At 38.9% G+C, this 19582-nt stretch overlaps 1 protein-coding gene across 2 annotated transcripts; it reads right to left on the bottom strand.

Moving 5' to 3' along the window:
• Positions 1-229: 229 nt before the first annotated feature.
• On the bottom strand, positions 230-14235 carry bmf1 (BCL2 modifying factor 1). Of its 2 annotated transcripts, none has more exons than XM_014982324.2 (4): positions 14047-14235; positions 11715-11912; positions 10918-11081; positions 230-4861 (listed from the first exon to the last, which is right to left on the bottom strand). In XM_014982324.2, exons 2-4 carry the CDS (start codon positions 11884-11886, stop codon positions 4745-4747), a joined length of 453 nt encoding a protein of 150 aa, XP_014837810.1. In that variant the 5' UTR covers positions 11887-11912; positions 14047-14235; the 3' UTR covers positions 230-4744. The 2 variants fall into 2 exon arrangements, with proteins under 2 accessions (XP_014837810.1, XP_014837809.1); XM_014982323.2 differs by having other exon boundaries at positions 10918-11111; positions 14047-14229.
• Between the last annotated feature and the right edge of the window lie 5347 nt (positions 14236-19582).

The following is a 19582-nucleotide window of genomic DNA, read 5'->3' as shown; positions in this document are numbered from 1 at the left end:
TTTTAATGGGAGGGAAAAGTTGTTCTACAAATTATTAACTAAGTGGGGCTGAACACAGAGCGAGCCCGCTATTATGCACTTAGTTGCGTTGATCTGTCCTCCAATTCTAAAACAAAACACAATGAAGTTCATGTTCGTAATGTGTCGAAAATGGAAAAATCTCTAGCGGAGTAAATATTTTTGAAAGGAACTGAACTACCTTCATCACCGCAGCAAAAACTTAACTCAGTTTGATAACTTCCATAATATTTTATTGAAAAAAGTACCAATAAACAACAAGAAATCCAGAAAAAAAAACATTTGTAGAGCAAAACTCTGTATATACAGCATATTGCACTACATAGCAAATTGTCTTTACTTCCATATGAATATTAACAACCAGAAAAAATACATATAAACACAAGATAAAAAGAGTGCACAGTAGAGTCTCGAAAACACACAGTCAATGTTTACAAAAATGCTACATTTTCGCTGGGTCTCATTTCTTGGTATACAGAGAGTGTGTGATAATCAAGACTTCATTGAAATTGAGCAGTTAAAGGCATATTCCAGGGTTTTTTTTTTTTTAGAAATAAATGGTCAGCTATCTGTTCTGTAAAGAAGGGCAAACATTTCATAGCAACAAGCCGGTCAATCAAACCGTATAAAACATTATACGGTTTGATTGAGTTAAGTCAGTCAAACCGTATAATGTTTGGCCCAAGTTCATTACGCTATAGTAAGATGTGCAAGGAATGTTCAGAGTTCATTTTCATTAAAAACAAATGATTTCGATCTCATTGACTTTAAAATGATCTTGCTTGTATTAAAAAAGTCTTGCAAGAATGAACTGTCCTTACAAAAAAAAAGACACTTTTTCTTAAGAAAATACAATTTTAAAAGTTAAGAAAGACCTCAAAGAATAAATGTTATGGTACAAAACAGGCTAAATCTTCTTCCAAAAACACAAATTCCAATATAAAAGTAAAAGTGGAAAACAAAATTCAAGACACTGATGGTTTCCAAAAAGTACCTGTCCAAGTCTTGGACCTCAGCAATCACAAAATGCTGTGAGCACAATTTAGGAAACTTCCACTTAAAAAAATATAAGGACACCATGGTGGCTTGTTTCCCTTTTCAATAAATCAACAGGCTATCAAACCTGAACCTTCTTGTCCAAATAATGCACAGAGATACAGCTGACACATGGCCAGATTAGCCTATGAGAACAATCCAGAGTTTATACTATACATTAAAATACTTCTGGGATTTACAGAAACAAAGTACTTTCCAGTGCATACTGATTACAACACAATGATTGGGATTAAGGAACAAACATTCTGTGGTTTGTGTAAATAGAAAACCTTTTCATGTCTATGCTTTCTCAATATCCTGGGTGTCATTAGCAATGGGCACAATGTATGATGACTAATTACACAGGAGATAAGTTGAACTGCATTGGAACTACTGCATTTCTGGTCCCCCCCAAAAAAATCATAAACGTTTTAAACAAATTGAAAATTTTGAGTTTACTTCACCAATAACCATATTCATTTTTTTAAGTGTCACACATTCATACGGGCTTGAAAGGTGGTTTGCAGTTTTTCTCTTCATATTGGCAACAACATACAACACATATTTATTAACTTCTGTTCTGGTTGTGAGTGAAAAGTAGAAGACAATGTGCACTCTGTTCCATGACAAACTCAGAGCGCTGTTTTTTTACAGGCTGTGAGAAATGTGTGATACAATAAAATCCCCCCGCCCCCCCAAAAAAAAAAAAAAAAAAATCAGGCACAATTATTCTTAAGCTGAACCATTTATGAGTCCAAGATCAAAGCAGAAAGAGGAAGATGTGATTGCACACACAAGTGTATACAGTAGAAATTGGTAAAAGAAAAAAATACCAAAATAAATTAAAAAGGAAGAAAAAATAAATTACAAATTAAATGAGCCACTGAAAAAAAAAAACATGCCATGCAGGAGCAGCATGAGGAGGAAGTCAAGAGCTGATCGTGCGACGAGGTGCTACAGGGACTGGCTCAGTGTTCAGGATCTGCAGGAAACTATTACCACAACCACACTTAGTGCACCTCTCTCTCCTCTGACTGCAAACTCAGGAGCCCCTGTCACCACCACCGCCAGCATGCCAGCCCAGACTCCTCAAACTGTACCTATGTGTGTGTGTGTGTGTGTGTGTGCACACGCTGGAAAGTAGACTACAGGAAATCTAAATGAAATGAAAATACAGAAGACTTGAAAATACCTCAAGAGGTTCTCTAACATAAATAAATGGGTGACAACACTCCTTTTCTCTGAAACATGTAACAGATTCTCAAGGTTACCAGTAGCCCAAAAAGTCTGTCCCTGAGACATCTTAAAGAGAAAACGAGACAGTAATTATGCAGTGATCAACTTGATACATTGTAAGGAGCAAGTAATTATAGACCCCTGATATGTATTGCTCCTCGGGTCCAAAAGATTCAGCATGAAAATAATAATACAAAAAACAAAAAAACATAATAAACAATATCTTTAACAGTGTCTTTATATGTATTCATATTTCAACAGTAATTACAGCCTTTTTCACTTTTGTTTCTTTTCAGAGACAGTTTGTCTGGTGAGCCAGTGGTGGTTATGTGTGTACCCACGTCCCAAATCTAAATCTGAGTACCACAGACAATGTAAGATCACCCAACAGAATATCAAATGATGTGAAACCGCACAAGGGTATCCTGAGAGGAGGAGATTCTGTTTCACAGACTGTTTATGCCATATTAGCTTGCTGTTCAAAGCTGGTCTTCTGCGAAAAAGTTGCTCTCGCTCAACTGAAATCCTGAAACAGTTGTGAGTGAAACATCCAGAACTGATGCTAAATGCACATTGTGCTCAGTCAGTCAGGACTCAATACTGATTATTTGTCTTGGCCATATAAGTGAATACATCTGAAATGTGGTGGCAAAGAAACAAGCCGGGACTGAAAAACCTTCATACGAGAAAGAGGTTAGCTCGGAAACAATCTGAACTCTTAAACGGGTGGAAGTCTAGTGCAAAAACAGTGGATCCACAGCTCCACTTAAAGGGCATGGAGGTCTGAAAACAATCACATAAAAAGAACACATGAAATGAAGGGAAAATCCTAGGAATAAGGCTATGCTAAAAAAAAACTGTATATTTGGTGAAATGAAACTTAAAAAAGTAAACTTTTAAACAGTGTGACAGTGTGCTTGATTCATTTGCTCTAATTTAGTGCATGGTGCAAGACCTTAATAGTTTTTTATATACATGTAAAAGTCAACACCCTATGATTTTAATGTAAATATCTACTCAGTGTGCTACATCTCAGACATCCCTTCGCTGTTAGTACAGCTACAAGATATAACATTTCTATTAACCAGACAGATGAGTGTCTATTCATTAACGTTCATGTCAAATGGCAGTTGTTTTATTTGGGCGATCCTGCTCTTCGTCCAGAGAGGGCAAGGCCTGGCGGGCATCATCAGTACCCGTTATGTCAATTGTAACCCAAACAAGTTTTCAGTTGTGTAACTAAATGTCCAGTCAATGGGAAACCTTTTTTTTTTTTTTTTTTTTTTTTTTATAAGTAACCTTTCACGATTCTGAGAAGTTTTTCAGAATAACGTTCATCACAGAAATTGGGACAAGCATATAGAAGGAGGGGCATTTATGCAAAACCTGCTAGTGAACTTATCTATGATAAGTGACCGACTTTTCATAGATAAGTGATGCTATCAGAAAATACAACAGTAATTAATGTTGCTACAAGCAAAATCAAAACAAGATCCTAAAATATGTAAATGATTTGCATGCTAAGTATCCACTACTGAACTGTATTTAAGGCTAATTTATCTTGTCAGTTCTTTAGTCATAAAAGTGGAGTCATCTGCATAATGTCTGACATTTATCTAAAGTCTTTTTTGATGTTTATCAGGTCTGCTGGCACCAACCAGGCCCGTTTAACCAGGTAGTGTTGTTCAGAACAGCAAATTTCACCTCTTATATAGTTGAAAAAGTCTCAAATGTTTGACATGTAGCGCACAACTAAACTTTGATAACAATTCACAGTGTGCCAACTTTTTTATGTACAGAATGTTTACCTTATTCCTGAAATCCTACAAGATATGACGGGTTAAAATTGACACCAAAGCACAGAAAATAAAGAGAAAAATACATAGAAAAGATAAATAGATAAATGTTCCATAGAGGTGAGGTGCAAAATGCTTTGTTCTGGGAAGTGGCCTCTTTGGAAGTGAGTAAATTAACTTGACTGGTCTCCTGGGGGACTTCAGAAAAGAAACCGTCACACCACATTACATTTCATTTCCTTAACCATCTCATCTTGCTCGTCAAAAAAAACACTCAACTCTCCTTCTGGCAGAAGACACTGACTAAGGCATTCCCAAGGTCTGTGGAGGTCAGGTCTTTTAAGAAGGACACATATTGAAGTGCACAGAAAAAAAACAAAAAAAAATCGAACAATGTACTGTACAAGACGACTACATGACATGTAGGCCTAAATATAAACATTGTCCTTTAGATGAATCCCGGAGCATCATGGCATCTTCTTTTAAAGAAAAAAAACACACGCCCTTGTATAAAATTTGGTTGTCGCCGTCCCGCGGTGACCATTTTCCCTCCTTTCTTTCCTCCCTCAAACAGACCCGTGTTAGATTGGACAGTGCCTTCAGGAGTCCAGTTCGTCACAACAGAGATGAAGACAAAGGATATAAGAGGAAGTTCCCCCTCACCTCCGTCCTGCTCCACCTCCTCCAGCAATAAACCCCCTATGAAACAGGAGGCTGAGAAGAGCTGCAGTCATGCGCCACCACAGCGGCCCCTGATTCCTTTGGTTTTGTTGGTACTGAAAAAAAATCAAAGAGAAATGAAGCATTTAGCCGTTAGTGCAGTCGACAAACTCCAAAAGCAACACAAAGAAAAAGTAATGATTTGGTCTTTACTACAGTGTTTAGTTTACATTTGGCTGTGAAATGATGCAATTGACAGGAGGCACAGTGAAGTAGGTCAACTAGGAAGACAGAACCAGACACTGGAACAGCGATGATATTTCCACAACAGTCTGCTTCTGTCCCCAACAGCATTTATTACTTGAGCCTTTTTTTCGGTGCTGGGTCCACACCAAGTCAGGCTTCCTAATAAACATTCCAAGCAATAAACACATTCATCATACAGTCACAGTTTTTTTTTTTTTTTTTCTAATCTGTCTGCTTGAGACCAGCAGCCAGCAACCAAAAACGAGACTCTTAGGTCTGCAAGCCAATTGGATTGTGTACGATTAGGGGGGGGATAATGCTATCTCGCTCATTGAGAACCTGAGATAAGATAATTGTACCAAATGGGATTAGGGGGCTCCTGATGAGGGCCAGAGAGTCTCTGAAAAAAAAATGCATCTACATGACAGCTACAGTAGTCCAACAGCTCACCTGCTGATGAAAGACAGACTCTTTTATGGCTGATAATGATGAGACTATTTTCAGTCTGTAGTAGTCCAATTAATAAAGCTAAATTTACTTTAGCTAATAAGGTTTAAACTATGACTAATTTTATGTGACAGGCCAACACTGTAGTGCATATTGTGAAGTGGAGGGTAAGTTATATATGGTTTTAAATAAGTCTGAAAAGACTGGCATGCATGTCTATTCAGCCCCTTTGAGTAAACATTTTTTTACAAAATTCTTTCACTCTAAATGCAAGTCTAAGTCTTTTTTTAAGGTGTTATTGGCTCTAGTGGCCTTTATTTGATAGTGAATTGACAGAAAAGTGGGTAATGAGAGAAGGAGGAAGACATGCAGCAAGGGTCACCAGGCCAGGAATCGAACCTGCAACAGCTGCGTCAAGGACTAAGGCCCCCATATGTGTGTTGTGCTTAACCCTTGCACCACCACGGCACCCTGCAAGTCTAAGTCTTTTGAGATATGCCTCAACCAGCTTTGCACATCTGGAGATTGAAACATTATCCTGAAGATGGCATGCCCTGCAGTTCCGTCTGGGCATTTCTAATTCACAAGTGAAGTCAATACATTGCAAGGCTGTTGTTTTTAGAATAAAGTCGTCAGGGAGGATTGATAGGAGATGTCATACCACATCAATGCTAGCATAAATTCTACACCAGAAGTTTCCCCATGCTACTCTATTGAAAACAATGGCGGGCAAACTTAGTTTAGCGATCTTGTTGCATATGTTTCTAATTTAAAAGAGAAAACTTGCCTTCTTACTATTCTGCAGCTGTCTGGTCACACACAGACTAAGTCACAACTACAATTAACTGGTGGAGTCACTCTCACCACATCCATCCTTTTACAAAACCACTGATGCACCTTAATCGCTGTTAAAGTGTTTTGTGAAAGGGGGTATTTTCCTCCTCTTCTTTTATGCAATGTTTCAAGTCCAGGCCAACTGGACTGGATGGAGAAACAATGATCAGAGCACCTTCTTCCAAATTTTTGCATTTTCTCCTATATTAGTTTTGGTGAACTGCAAATGAAACTTCCTATGCAGTTTGTTTTTCACAATAGGGTCTGGAGTGAGCAATTAATAGTTGTTAGGTGACTTTTCCACCTAGCATATGAACCTCTGCAGCTCCTCCAGAGTTACCATGGATCTCTTGGTTGCCTCTCTGATGAATGTTTTTCTTCCTGGGCCTGCTTATTGTTTTCCCTTTTTCTTAAATTTTGATTAATACACTGAATAGGTCTTGGTGAGATGCTCAACGATTAGAAAGCTGTTTTATAACAAAAAGTTGTGCTTTAAACTTGACCTAGTTGTTATGTTCCTTGGTCTTTATGATGATATTTGTTAACTAGTGTTCACTAACAAACCTTTCAGGCTTTCTGAGAACAGCTTTATTAATACTGTGATTAATTGCACATCAGCAATTAATCACAAAATCTATTAACTAATTAGGAAACCGCTGACAGTAGTTGGTAGAACTGGATGTTATGTAGGAGTGTTAGAGCAAGAAAATGTGGTTACTTATACACATACCTAATCTTCACATTTTCACACACAATTTTCTTTACACTTGCACAAAAGCTAAGATCGCAATAAAAACCATTTCAGTTCGAGGTTGTAACGAGACAAAATGTGGACATGTTTGTGCATGATTGCTTTTGGAAAGCACTCATCATGATGTCCAGACCTTGAAACAGTTGAAAGACAGGAGCTGCCACTGTGATAAGACTGTTGGGTTTTTTCATTCTCTTATCAATCTGTGGTGAACATTGCATGGTGTTGCGTAAGCTTTACCATGTTCCAGCTAGCATGAGAGAATCTAGCTTTTCCACTCCCCTACTCTTACTTGTGCTCCAAAGGAAAAAAAATAGAATAATGAAAATGGTACAAAACTATGGCAACAGCACTTGGGAAGGTCTCTGTTACACATTGTATCTAAATCTTGCCTGGGGATATTATGATAGTGTAATAAAAGTAACAGAGTGGATTATCTCATCACAAGCTAAAAGCTTAAAGTTGAAAAAACAAGAGATAGATCTTCAGACTTTATATTTAAAGCTTAATTATATGACTATACTGGTAAATTAGATTTATTTGGTTGGCAAATATTGAGTATTTGTTAGCAAATGCTGCGATGCCAATGTGTCATGTTAGGAATTTATCATGTTCCGCTCTAAACTGCAAGAAGAGCAATTAATCTTTCATCTCAAAAACAAAATGTTCGTGATCTTTTGCACTCACTTCTACCAAGTTAAGTAGCATGCACACAAATAAACAGAGAAAGAGAGTAAGAGTGAAACAAGAGGTGTGCACCAGCCTGTCACAGCGTACTCATGAGTCACGCCAGTAACTGCCAAAAGGCATCTGCCTCTAAATTTAGCTGGCTGATGGAGCGCAAGAGTCTAGCCAGATTCTCTGTGTCGTCACTCTGACACTACCCTGATGTGCTTTATCAGTTTCCAGAGCAGGCTGTCCGTCAGGCCAGCTGCTCAGAAGCACCGTCTTATCACTTGAGTAAACAAACCGGCCTCCACAGCATGAAACTCTGGATTAGTCGTATCAGTAATGAGAAAGAGCCCAAAGTAAAATGCAAACATGCAACAAAGGTTAGTAGAAAAGAAAAAAAAATCTTTACAGATTAATAATAAGATACTAGAACTAGTTTTTATGTTAATCAAACCCTTTTCCCTCTTTTCTACAAGTGCTGAAAGGAGAGAGTGCAGAGATAAAGCCACAAACACAACACACATGCACACATGCACACACAGACACATGCACAGACACAGAAGATATTCAAGCCTGCTTTCAACACCTCCTATCCAAAGCACCGAGAGTCGTCTCTTAAAAAAACATGGGGATGAAACCTAACTCTGCTCCTTGCCCTGCGCAGGCTGGAGCCGTCTTCCTGCCATTGTGACTGTCATTACTGCCATGTCTCAAATGGCAGACCAGCTAATGTCAGCCATCCTCGGGGGACCTCAGCGTCCCCTCCAGCCCTCTGTGACTGAGGAGCAATTTATCTGTCAACATCCACCAGCACTCCTGCGCTGCCTAATCCCTCGTTTCGCCTGGGGCAAGGAGCTCCCATGGAGAACACTTGCAGCCACACTGCTAAGAAAACCCATCAATGTGATGGCAGTCAGAAGCACTTGAATTGCTCCGAGACAAGTGTCTGCACTGAATAATTGCTTAATAAGTTGGCTGTGGTCCAGAGCAACAGGGCAGAGATGAGATAAAAGTTGTTTGTACAATGGGGCCTGAAACATTTATTTAACTTCCCAGAACCTCCTTTCACCTTAGTTGTCAGTTGTGTGTTTCTACTGTGAGTTTCAAAACCAGGCTGTTAAGTGAGCAGGTCACTCCTACTGCAGGAGGAGAGCTGAAAAATGTATCAAATTGTAATTTCCAAAGTTATTTTACAATGTGCACAACTGAAATCGGAAAGGGCTGTTGGGATGCAATATTTGGAAAATAATATCTTAAGCGGCAAGAATTCAAACTCTTATTGGCAATAACCAGGCTGGCAAATAATCAGTTTCAGAAACTCCACCTTTAGTTCAAGGTCAATCCCTGCAGTGGAAACAATAGGAGTTAAATAAAACAACAAAAACAACAACAACAACAACAACAACACAAAATACAACCCTGGTTCCTTGAAAAGTTTCCTACTGCTGAAACGCATCTAAGCACCAACCGCTGTTACTCAGTGAAAGTTTTTGTCCCGGTTCTCACAGAGAAAAAGTGAGAAGAGAGGGATGGCAAACAGCAGAAAAACAAGCATGGGTGTAGCCATGCATGCCGTGTGCATACACACACACACACACGCACACGCACGCACACACACACCCCCACACACACACACACACACACACAATACAAAGAGCTGCACAAGCAGTGCCAAAAATAGACACTGCAGAGGCACACACATCTAAGACTGTACATCATTTGTGTTTCAGCCTCAAAAACATGCCTCTGTGACAACATAGAAATAAACATAAGTGAAAGATGGTTATAATCTATTTTGCAAAATTCAGACTTTTCTTTTCAGACTTCAGTTAACTCAGTCATCATGGCAGAAGCACACAAAAGATTCTCACATTAAGTCATTAGTATCACAATATGCGCATGCAGGATGTGACTGCACAAGGTTCGTTCTCACTCTGACTCTTTTGTTTGCTACAACAGTAAGAAGGGGCAAAAGCCACTTCCTCATCCCCTGACACAGTCCAGCCTAAGTTGTGCGTCAGTACATCCCCAGCCACAATTGCGCTTAACAGTAAACCTACCGTCTGACTGTCTGGTTCTCTGTGTGTGTTCTCCAGTGCACATGAGTCATGCTTTGCAGAGGTAGCATAAATAACCTCCACTTGGTAAGCTCATGAGAAAATATCTCACACTTCATTTTGTGAGGTTAAAAATTGGAGGTTTTAGACAGGCAGGACAGAGAGGAGCCCTTTTTTCCAAAAGAGCTGAAGATGGCTGTTATCTGTGTATTTTGTGGTTTAATTTCCAAACACCCACACCGGTCCCTTTTATGCATCATTATGGATTTAGCCTCTTATTCATACTGTGTTTAATTTTTATTTTCAGCTTGTTGCTGAGTACAGGGGTGACTGAAGACTCCCCGGAACCACAGCTGTTCCCCTCTGGGCTCATGTGTTGAGCTTTGGGTTACAACATGTTTACCTACTTCTGAAACTTCTGCTTTTTTATGCACAGACTAAAATGTGTTTATGTTTAATTGCATACGTGTGGTACATCTTGCATTTGACAGAAGTTACATGCATAGTGTTCAGGTATGAAGATTTACTACACCCCATGTAGAAGCAGCACACAAACTTTGTGGACAGGGTGTATTGTTTGAGTCAGGGATCCTTATGCCACTTGCCTCTACTGCACACTGGGGAAACAGGGGAAAGGAGAGAGAAATAAACAGGAAGAGGAGGCAGGGTAAGGGACTGGTGTCGGTGGGCTATGTGGGGGAAGGGCTGTCCTGGGATATGTGGGCTGAGGGAACAAGAGGCACAGGGCTGAAGTTGCGCCTGAACACAGCCTCTCCAAAACAAACATGGGGCAAACACAATAAACATGAGCAAACTTTTGACCCTACATGCAACTCTGTCAGGTTACATGATTAGGTGATCTTGTAAGATTAGATTCAAAAATTTTAAAATGACTTTTGGTGGTGTTACTAATGTGTGGTCTTTGGATTATGATGAGACACCTTAATGCATGACAAGCGATAATGTACTGTTGGATTCAATTTTACCGCCTGTATCCATGAATATGCCATGCATTTTTCTCTTTTTTGTGTTATAATTCCTTGGAAAAGACAACTGGAAACAACCTTTGGATTACTTTCACCCCTTCAGTTTCTGTGTTTTAACCATGATGGTGTAAAATGCAAATTAAAGTGACTCTTAGTGACGGTGCATCATTCCCTCTCACCTGTTGTAAGTGTTCCCGGTGAAACTGGTCGCCTATCAGCTGAAGCTTCTGCCCGATGCAGGCCTCCAAGCTGAGTGCAGCCGGCTGGTGCAGGGGTAACTGCTCCATCCTGTTCTGCTCCTCTTGTTGCCTCGCGTCAAAATCCCCGACAAGTTCAAAATGCGCTGGGAAGTGCAATCGAAAACCTGCGTTACCTGTTGAGTGTCAAGGCCAAACTTATTATCTTGTAAACAGCCACATGGTCACTGAAGCAATCCAAATGCAGCAATGACTCACGCCAGACTTCCTTTAGGAAAAGAAACAAAGGTTTGCATAGCACTGATCAGTGTCATTTAGCCTGAACACTTTTTTTTTTTTTTTTTCTCTCTCAGGGGATGAGCTACGGTTTTATTACACATAATAGTTTTATAAGTTACTCACATGTCAGGGTCAGTCAGTTGTTATGGAGCTACTTTGCAATGACTGCTGTATATGATGCCTGTGTAACTTTGCTATCATCGATAATCAGCGTTATAAACAGCACAGGTGAACATCTCTGCCACTTCTCTTCAGTCATATTGGCGCCTTTTCAACAGCAAACCAACTGGGTAGAGTACATGCAGACCATAAAAGCTGGTGTAATGACGACTATCAGGCGCCAAAGGGTGAGATCAGTGCAGCAACACGGTTAGGCATTTCTCACAGTGAGCTGCACGTGATGATTTTGTGCTTCAGTTTTATAACACCGGTTCTCACACACAAGGCGCTGTTCCCCTTTTTGTTTTTTTATCTTAAAATACAGCATGTCACCAACTTACCGTAGAATAGTCGTCTGGGCTCCTCCGCAACACCACAGGGCAGCATGCCGTTGTGTAGCGCCTGGCCCGGACCGGGCGTCTGCGTGCCCCGGTCTTCACACTTTATCTCCCTGAAGGGCGTGCGCCAGCAGTTGGGATCTGGCTCAAACACATCATCCTCCTCATCCTCCATACGGGGGGCACTATCAGAGGAGCAGCCTTGAATAGATTGTGAGAAGCCATGGTTTAGCGGTGGGTGATATGGACTTTAAGTTTTGTCACGATACTTTGTAATACTATTGTGATAACAATAAAAGGGACAATAAGAACTATTTATTACTACTTTTTTGGTTAGTTTAGGCTGTGATTGCATGACACACCAATCAACAGTATTGTTATTAACAAACATTGTCATTTGTAATACACTTCTTTAGGGCATCAGTCATGTAAAAACATGCGATTTGAGTCACACAACTGCACACTGCATTTAATCAGTGATTCATCAATAATTAAAGATCATTAATTGGAATTTACTATGACAATGATGAGTCAAAATCCTTATTATAAGAAATTTATAATAGATAGATAGATAGATAGATAGATAGATAGATAGATAGATAGATAGATAGATAGATAGATAGATAGATAGATAGATAGATAGATAGATAGATAGATAGATAGATAGATAGATAGATAGATAGATATTTTTGAGGCTGATCCTAGATCAGACTATGCTGCCCTTGGATCTATTATTAAAAATAACCTGCTAACCTATTTTCTTCAGTCTACTAGACAAAAACTGAGCCACAAAGGAGTTGGCATCATTTGTGGCTCAGGATTAAATTCAACAAATGACTGTGTTCAACTGCAACCACAGTTCACTGCGGTTATCCATTCAGTTGAGGCATGGTTACACAAAATAGAGTTTGGCGGTCTTTTTCACTCACTTTTGCCGGGCTTCTTAATTAACTGCCCTGTAAATAATTTTACTAAGATTCAGCATTTTTGCACCATTATATCAAAGTGACATTTCAGCATGCAGCAACAAACTCTCACTAGAAGAAATTAAGCCAATTTTACCACAAGAGTGTGGAAAGAGTCTCAAAGAAAACCTGGCAACCTCTCCAAAGGCAATGATATGCTGCAAGTCAACCCTGAACCTTAAAGTGGGTCAAAGAGTTATCAAAATATGTCTCAAATTCAAGCCACCTCTCGAGCAAAACCCAAATCCACAATCAAGTTGTAATACAGGGTTATGATACTACCACAATTCCAAATTAGGGTCCAAAGCAAAAACGTAATGACAGTCCTTGAGGAAAATCCTGAGCCACTTTCCCTGACCTGGTCTCCACAAGAAGGAGGGGGTTTGATTTCTTCAGCACAAGCAGAAAGTCCTGCCTGTCTGCTTTATGAGCACAGCTTAATGCTTTGTTTTGACAAACACAGGGTAAGAACAGTCTACAAGGGCTTTGTAAAAGAAAAAAAAATATTAAAAAAACACTTCCAGATGAATTCTATTGTTTTGCTTTGCTCCACTGCCCAGGCAGAGATCCGTGTGTTTCTGTCAAGCAGTGGCTCCCCCTGCTGCAGACACTATAAGTGGAGGCTGGCTGGTGGTCGTAAGCAGTGAGGCAGCTCTGTTATTGCCACAGTTTTTATACAACACAGCCTCACATCTCCCCACTTCAACTTTATGTAATACTGCACATAAGACCTCAGGAGGCACATAATGTGAAAGGGAAAAAAAAAAAAAGTTTGTAGTAACACAAACAATTTTTAAAACTTCAAATTGCTTATTTAACTATACATACCGTTGAGATTATAAAAAGTGTTAACCGCAATCTGAAAATTATCGTTTGGTGTCAAAGCGGAAGTTGACTGATATGAGGGAGTTTCAATAACCCTTATTATTGAAAAAAAAAAAGAACTCATAAATGATAAAATAATGTGTGAAAATGCATTTTAAACATATCAAGCGGGAGAAGAATCGCATCGATGTTAGGCATATAAAGTGGAACATGTGCCATTTCGCGTTTACAGATGTTTAATATTGCGTCACTTTAAGACTGCTGAAGCTTTCTGCGGCGCAGAGCTCATTCACCGGCCGGACATGTGTGTGAAAGCCGGGAGAAGCCGGTTTAATTTAACTCCACTAAAACAATGACAGTCTGCGTTATCTAAAGTTCTGCTCTTAACGGAGACGTACCGAAATCCAATAACATGCTTCATGTTTCGAGACAAATTAGTTTCTGTTATTTTAACAACGACGGCGGATTGTTTGTTTGCGTCTCTCTCAGGGTGATCAGCTGGCGGAAAGCATTATGCAGTTTAGACTTGTTTTTCATGTACTCACCGCAAAGCCAGGCTTCGTTTTAATAACTATCTCACCAGCACACAGAGGGGGCTTGGGAAAAAAAAAAGCGAAGGAGAGTTCAATATCCTGCCAAGATTAAGCGAGTTTAATCCGTTTCACTTCCACGGCTACTTCCATTCTGCGAGAAAGAACTGCTACAAGTCCATTTGACGTCAGTTTTAATCTGGGTCCGCCAGCGGGGTGTGCACGCGGGGTTTTCGGCCAATGGTTGATTTGTTTATATCCCGCCCTCTCTGTCGTGTATTCAGACACGTGGATGGGAAATTCCCCCGAGCACAAGACGGCTTTCACGCTACTACTGAAATCATGTGGTTAGAGGACCTTGTCGAGCTGCTGTCATCTGGAGGGTGTATTTACACACGCGTAGCGTATGTAGCCCTGCTTTACACTGACAGATGCGAACGTAACGTGGATGCATTGCCCTCAGAACAGTGCAAAAATTTAAACCACTCCAAGTAATGAAGCTTTGTTAGAGTGATCTTAACATTAATGTCCTTTACAACAAAAGTGGAATGACTCAAGACTTCAAAATAAAGGTTTCTGCAACACTTTATTTGAAAGGGTGTGCATAAGACTGACATGATACTTTCATAAATATGACATAACACCTGCCAGGAACATCATTGGGTCTTCATGAATGTTTATGACTTGTCATGAAGTGTCATTTGGTAAATAATGCCACTTTAAATACAAAGTTGCATTAGAACTTGCATTAAAAGTTCATTAAAAGTGTCAACTGCATTTTTTTCATAAAAAAATAACATTTTAATGCAAAGTTGCATTGAAATTTGCATTAAATGTTCACAAAAGGTGTCAAATTTGCATTGTCATTATTTACAGAATGATACTTCATGACAACAATCATAAAAATTCATGAAAACTCATGCTCATGACAGATGTTATGTTTATGACAGTGTCATGTAAGTCTTATACACACCCCCTGAAATAAATTGTTACCAACATTTCATTGCGTACTAACATGAAAGGTAAATCACTTGCAAAATTATTTAAACCCCATTTTCACATTTTTTCAGCTTACAAGCACAAACCTCGGTGTGAATATGTTGATAATTTGTGTGATATACCAATAGAGAGTAAATGAAAATAACAAAAATCAATTTTCCAATTGTTTTCCAGAGAAAGATCTGAAAAGTGTGGTGTTCATTTCCATTTAGACCCATTTACTATACCTCTAAATAATATTCAGTGTGTGTGTGTGTGTGTGTTAATGTAATCTACTTTCAGTATAATCACAGCTCTTCTGTGTTGTTAGTATTTAGGGGTCTTCAGTCTGGCCCATCCTTTCTGCAGGACCTTCTACATATCCACACACCAGAACCTCAAGGTCAAATAACGTTATTTCTGTTTCGAGATCTAAATTAATAAGCAGAGGTCACAATGCAATTGCAGTGGCTACCTCTATTCCACAGATATCCACAACTTCTGAGTAGAAATTTATTTGCAAGATAATGTGTAGTTGTGCACAAATCCAGGTTTGAGGTTTTGAATTTATGAAACATAATGAAAGCAATGTTTCATTGTCACATTAATTTTTAATGTAATACACTGAAGTTACTTCAGTGAAGTATGTGGTGTAACATGGCACTCTGTTCATCATCCTTTCTGTTTGTTGCTGGTGAAAATGACCTAAATTAATATGGGACAGACCTAGATCTAGATCAATATAAGTAGGCACCTGCAGTAGAACTCATATCTGTCACAGGTTTGTGACACAGATATAGCTGATATAAATTACAGTTTCAGTTATAAGTATGTTGAGGTTTTAGAACAACCAATCCAGAAAAGTTGACTGGATCCCAAAAACACTAAAACAAACATTTAATGTATTGCATTCCAACAATACATTACTGGCAGGGTAAATGCTGAGGTTCTGTTTTTGTGAATGTCATTAAAACCCATGAAATTAAGCATTTGTCATCTTGCTGACACAAGGATCTGCAGAGAAATGCTTCCTGTAAAGGGAAACCTCTATTGTCTACATTTGTCATTAAGCAAATCGTTTATTTTTGCAGACCGGTCACAACAACAGCAACATTCATCTACAGCGTCTGCTCAAGAAATAAAGTTTCAACTTGCACATAAATAAACAAATCACTTATTGGAAAACAACAAATTTATTTTCTAACTCTTAAATCACAATAATGTATGACAGTCAGAGAATAGGTAATCTGTTCGTGTTTTCTCTGCTTGCACACACCCAGATGTTCATTGTCCACACTGATGAGACAGGTTGTTTAGTGCTAAATGAGGAACCTGTTTGATATTATGCAATAGTTTTAAAGTTAAGGCTCATTTGTGGATAAAACCAGCATACAATGAGAAACATTTTAGTGTAAGTTAAACTTTACAAACAGTATTTGCTAACAGTTGGTATGTTTTTTTTAAATACTAAACTGTTTCTTAAAGTTCACGCTGCAGTGAGCCAAATGTGAGTTATAGCCCTTCCTGGCTTGATTGAAGCAGACATGTTGTTATGGAGTGCATATGTTGGTAATCTTCCCCTCTGTCAGTGCTGGAGTACTGATCAATAAACCCCAGAACAGCTGGAGCAGAGGCCATCGACTCTTTGCATTCTCACACATCAACCCTGCCCCCCTACTGTGCTTTCCTCTCTCCGTGTGGTTCAGCAGCGAGATCATGTCCCACCATTCAGCTGTGTGACAAGTCACAGCTCCCTGCCCCCCTACTCTTTCACCAGTTAATTAGATGGACAGCTAACTTTGGGCTTTGTCCCACCTGCAGCCTCTTTAAAGACATGGGTATGCACAGTGATAGAAAGACTGGTATTCTATAAATGTAAGGTCGTTCTATAGGAAAATCTTGACAAAAGACCAGAGACTAGAGGACAGCTTCAATTTTCATCAAGACAACAACTTTAAACATGTAGCCACAGCTACAATGGGATTTAGATGAAATGGCCCAGTCAAAGTCAAGACCAAAATCTCAATCAGAATCTATGACAGTTCTAGAAAATGGTCTTTCTCCATATAGTCCGACAGAGTTTTTATTTCAGAAAGAAGGTTGGGGATTTTCAGTATTCATCTCCAGATGCACAGTTGAAGGTTTTAGGACAGATACATACCCTAAAACCTTCAACTGCCTTAAATGAGAGGTGGTTCTGCAAAGAGTTGACACAGGGGGTTGACTACAAATGCCGGCAACACATTTAAAGATTTTTATTTGTAAAACAAAGAGAAAAAAATCATTTGTCATGTCTCCTCCACTTCCAATATATAGGGTTAGGTCTACAAAAGCTCCATAAAATTCCCTCATGTTTAAGTTGTGATGTGACAAATTTTAAAAACGCTTAAGTAGAAGATATATTCAACATGCAGTTAAAATATATTTGTGTGTGTGTGTGTGTGTATATATATATATATATATATATATATATATATATATATATATATATATATATATATATATATATATATATAAAACCATTGATGTGTGTTTGCTCTGTGTAATCAACTGGTCATAAACAAATTCCCAAAGATGCCTGAGAGCCCCAGGAGAGGCAGGCAGACATCGGTTAATGTTACATCAGAAAGCTGTTGCAGCAGACTGATACATGCACACCCCACACAGAAGCGAGCATTCACATACACACCCGACTGCAAATCACATGCCCTACTTGCTCTGTAACCTCAAAAGCCAAATCCTCCCCTTTGATATCTCCTGCTCAATACAGTTGCTCACGTCACACACAGATCTCCTTCTACTACACACATACTGTCTGAACACCGGAGCATTCTCTGTGTGTAAACCCTGCCTGGAAACTGGAAAGGAGGGATTTCATTTGCTCCAACTGGACCTGTTCCATGGCAACAGTGTCCTTATAGCTAAACAGTTAGTGGAGCCTGCATGGCTGGAATCATACTGGAGCACCAACATGTTGACTAAAGGAGGATTACTTTAAGAATTTCTAATTTCTGTCTGTAACAAGAGTTTAATTCTGAACATTTTCAAATACGTTAAGCAATTTTTAGTCTTTCTACTTTCTTTGAGTTAACAGACAAAACAGTGTTTCTAATTTAATATGCTGATTCCGTGAAGCATTAGCCATCTTTACCCATTCATCAGTTGTTTTCTTAAGCCATATTTGAAAATAAATATGATCTTCGTCTAGTGTGTGTCCTCTAATGGGTTAGATGAGAACACATTGAATAATGTAGCATTTATGAGGTGATGGTGAGGGGTGATTTTATGCCTCTTTTAGGTATTGCGGAGGAGGGGCTAGTTATGAAGCAATGACATTTGATCTGGCTCTCGTAACTGAGAGTGCAGATACAAATGGCCACCTTTTGTCAGGGTTGTCAGTTAATCATACATCTCTGTCTGGCTGCAGACTGCAGACCAATCTCAGTCAAATATAAAGCCTCCTGTTATTGAGGGTGATTAGGACATTCGTGAAATATATTACATGTAAGAATACTAATATTCAAACATCTCTTTTCTCTTGTCATGTTTTATAAGGCTGCTTTCTCAGGAAATGTAAGTTGAGTGAAGAAGGTCACTGTTTTTGCAATTTAAACTCTTACTGTGGAGGACAAAAACTATCTATTCTAATAAAAAACTTTTGATTGATCTGATCATTATGTAATAAAACCCTTGCAAGATTGAATTGATTATATTGCTGACTGCTTCCTTAAGCGTTTACATGCAATCAACGTTAAAAAAAAAGCTAAATCCAAAATTTATAATTCTTAATTTGTTTTGCTACGTTTGAAAATTTCTCACCTAACCCAAACCCAGTTTGCAACACAACATATTTATAGATAAAGCAGCAGTTGAAAACCTGTGTATGCTCATCTTGAATTAATACAGGCAGACAACAGCAGCGTCCCGAGGATGTTATAAAAATATGTTGTGAGTGCAAGATGAAATATTAAAGAAAAGTTCAATCTTGTTACCTACTAACAGCCTATGTAACGAAACTCTGGATTCAGCATTTAAACTTGAATGTATTTTACTCATATTTTTAGAATGGAGTAACAAAAAGTAGTGCATACTTGGGAAGAAATTAAATACAAAACGGGGTGAAGGATTGAAAAACCAAGCCTGCTCCACTTTCTGAAAACACCATAGATGTGGTGGAGGCAGCATTGTACTTTGGGAATGATCGTCGTGGGTTTGGGGTCAAAAACACCATCCTACACCTGCTTCAACAAAAGTTCTGTCTTTTAAACAAAGCAGGCAGCACTGGAAGGATCAAGTTCTTGCTCTTTTGTCTGTTTTCTCCAACTCATTTAATTCATTTCAGCTTGATTTACTGTGTCAGAAACTCCAGAGAACACAGGTAGAGGCCTCAACAATCGTCTGGATTAATGACTACCTGACAAACAGACTGCAGTTTGTGAAACAGAAGAGTTATGAGTCTGACCTGATTTACCTGATTTAGGTAAAATCTCCTAAACGAATTTTAGGTGAAATCTGACTAAAAAATGACATAAATCAAGCATTTTAGCACAGCTTCTGAATTGCTTCTTTAATT

This window comes from Poecilia mexicana, unplaced genomic scaffold, assembly GCF_051168715.1.
Source record: "Poecilia mexicana isolate PSO_F unplaced genomic scaffold, ASM5116871v1 scaffold_22, whole genome shotgun sequence".
In the NCBI taxonomy this organism is placed as follows: domain Eukaryota; kingdom Metazoa; phylum Chordata; class Actinopteri; order Cyprinodontiformes; family Poeciliidae; genus Poecilia; species Poecilia mexicana.
The sequence above is the reverse complement of the archived record's forward strand: the minus strand, read 5'-3'. Positions and strand labels throughout refer to the sequence as shown.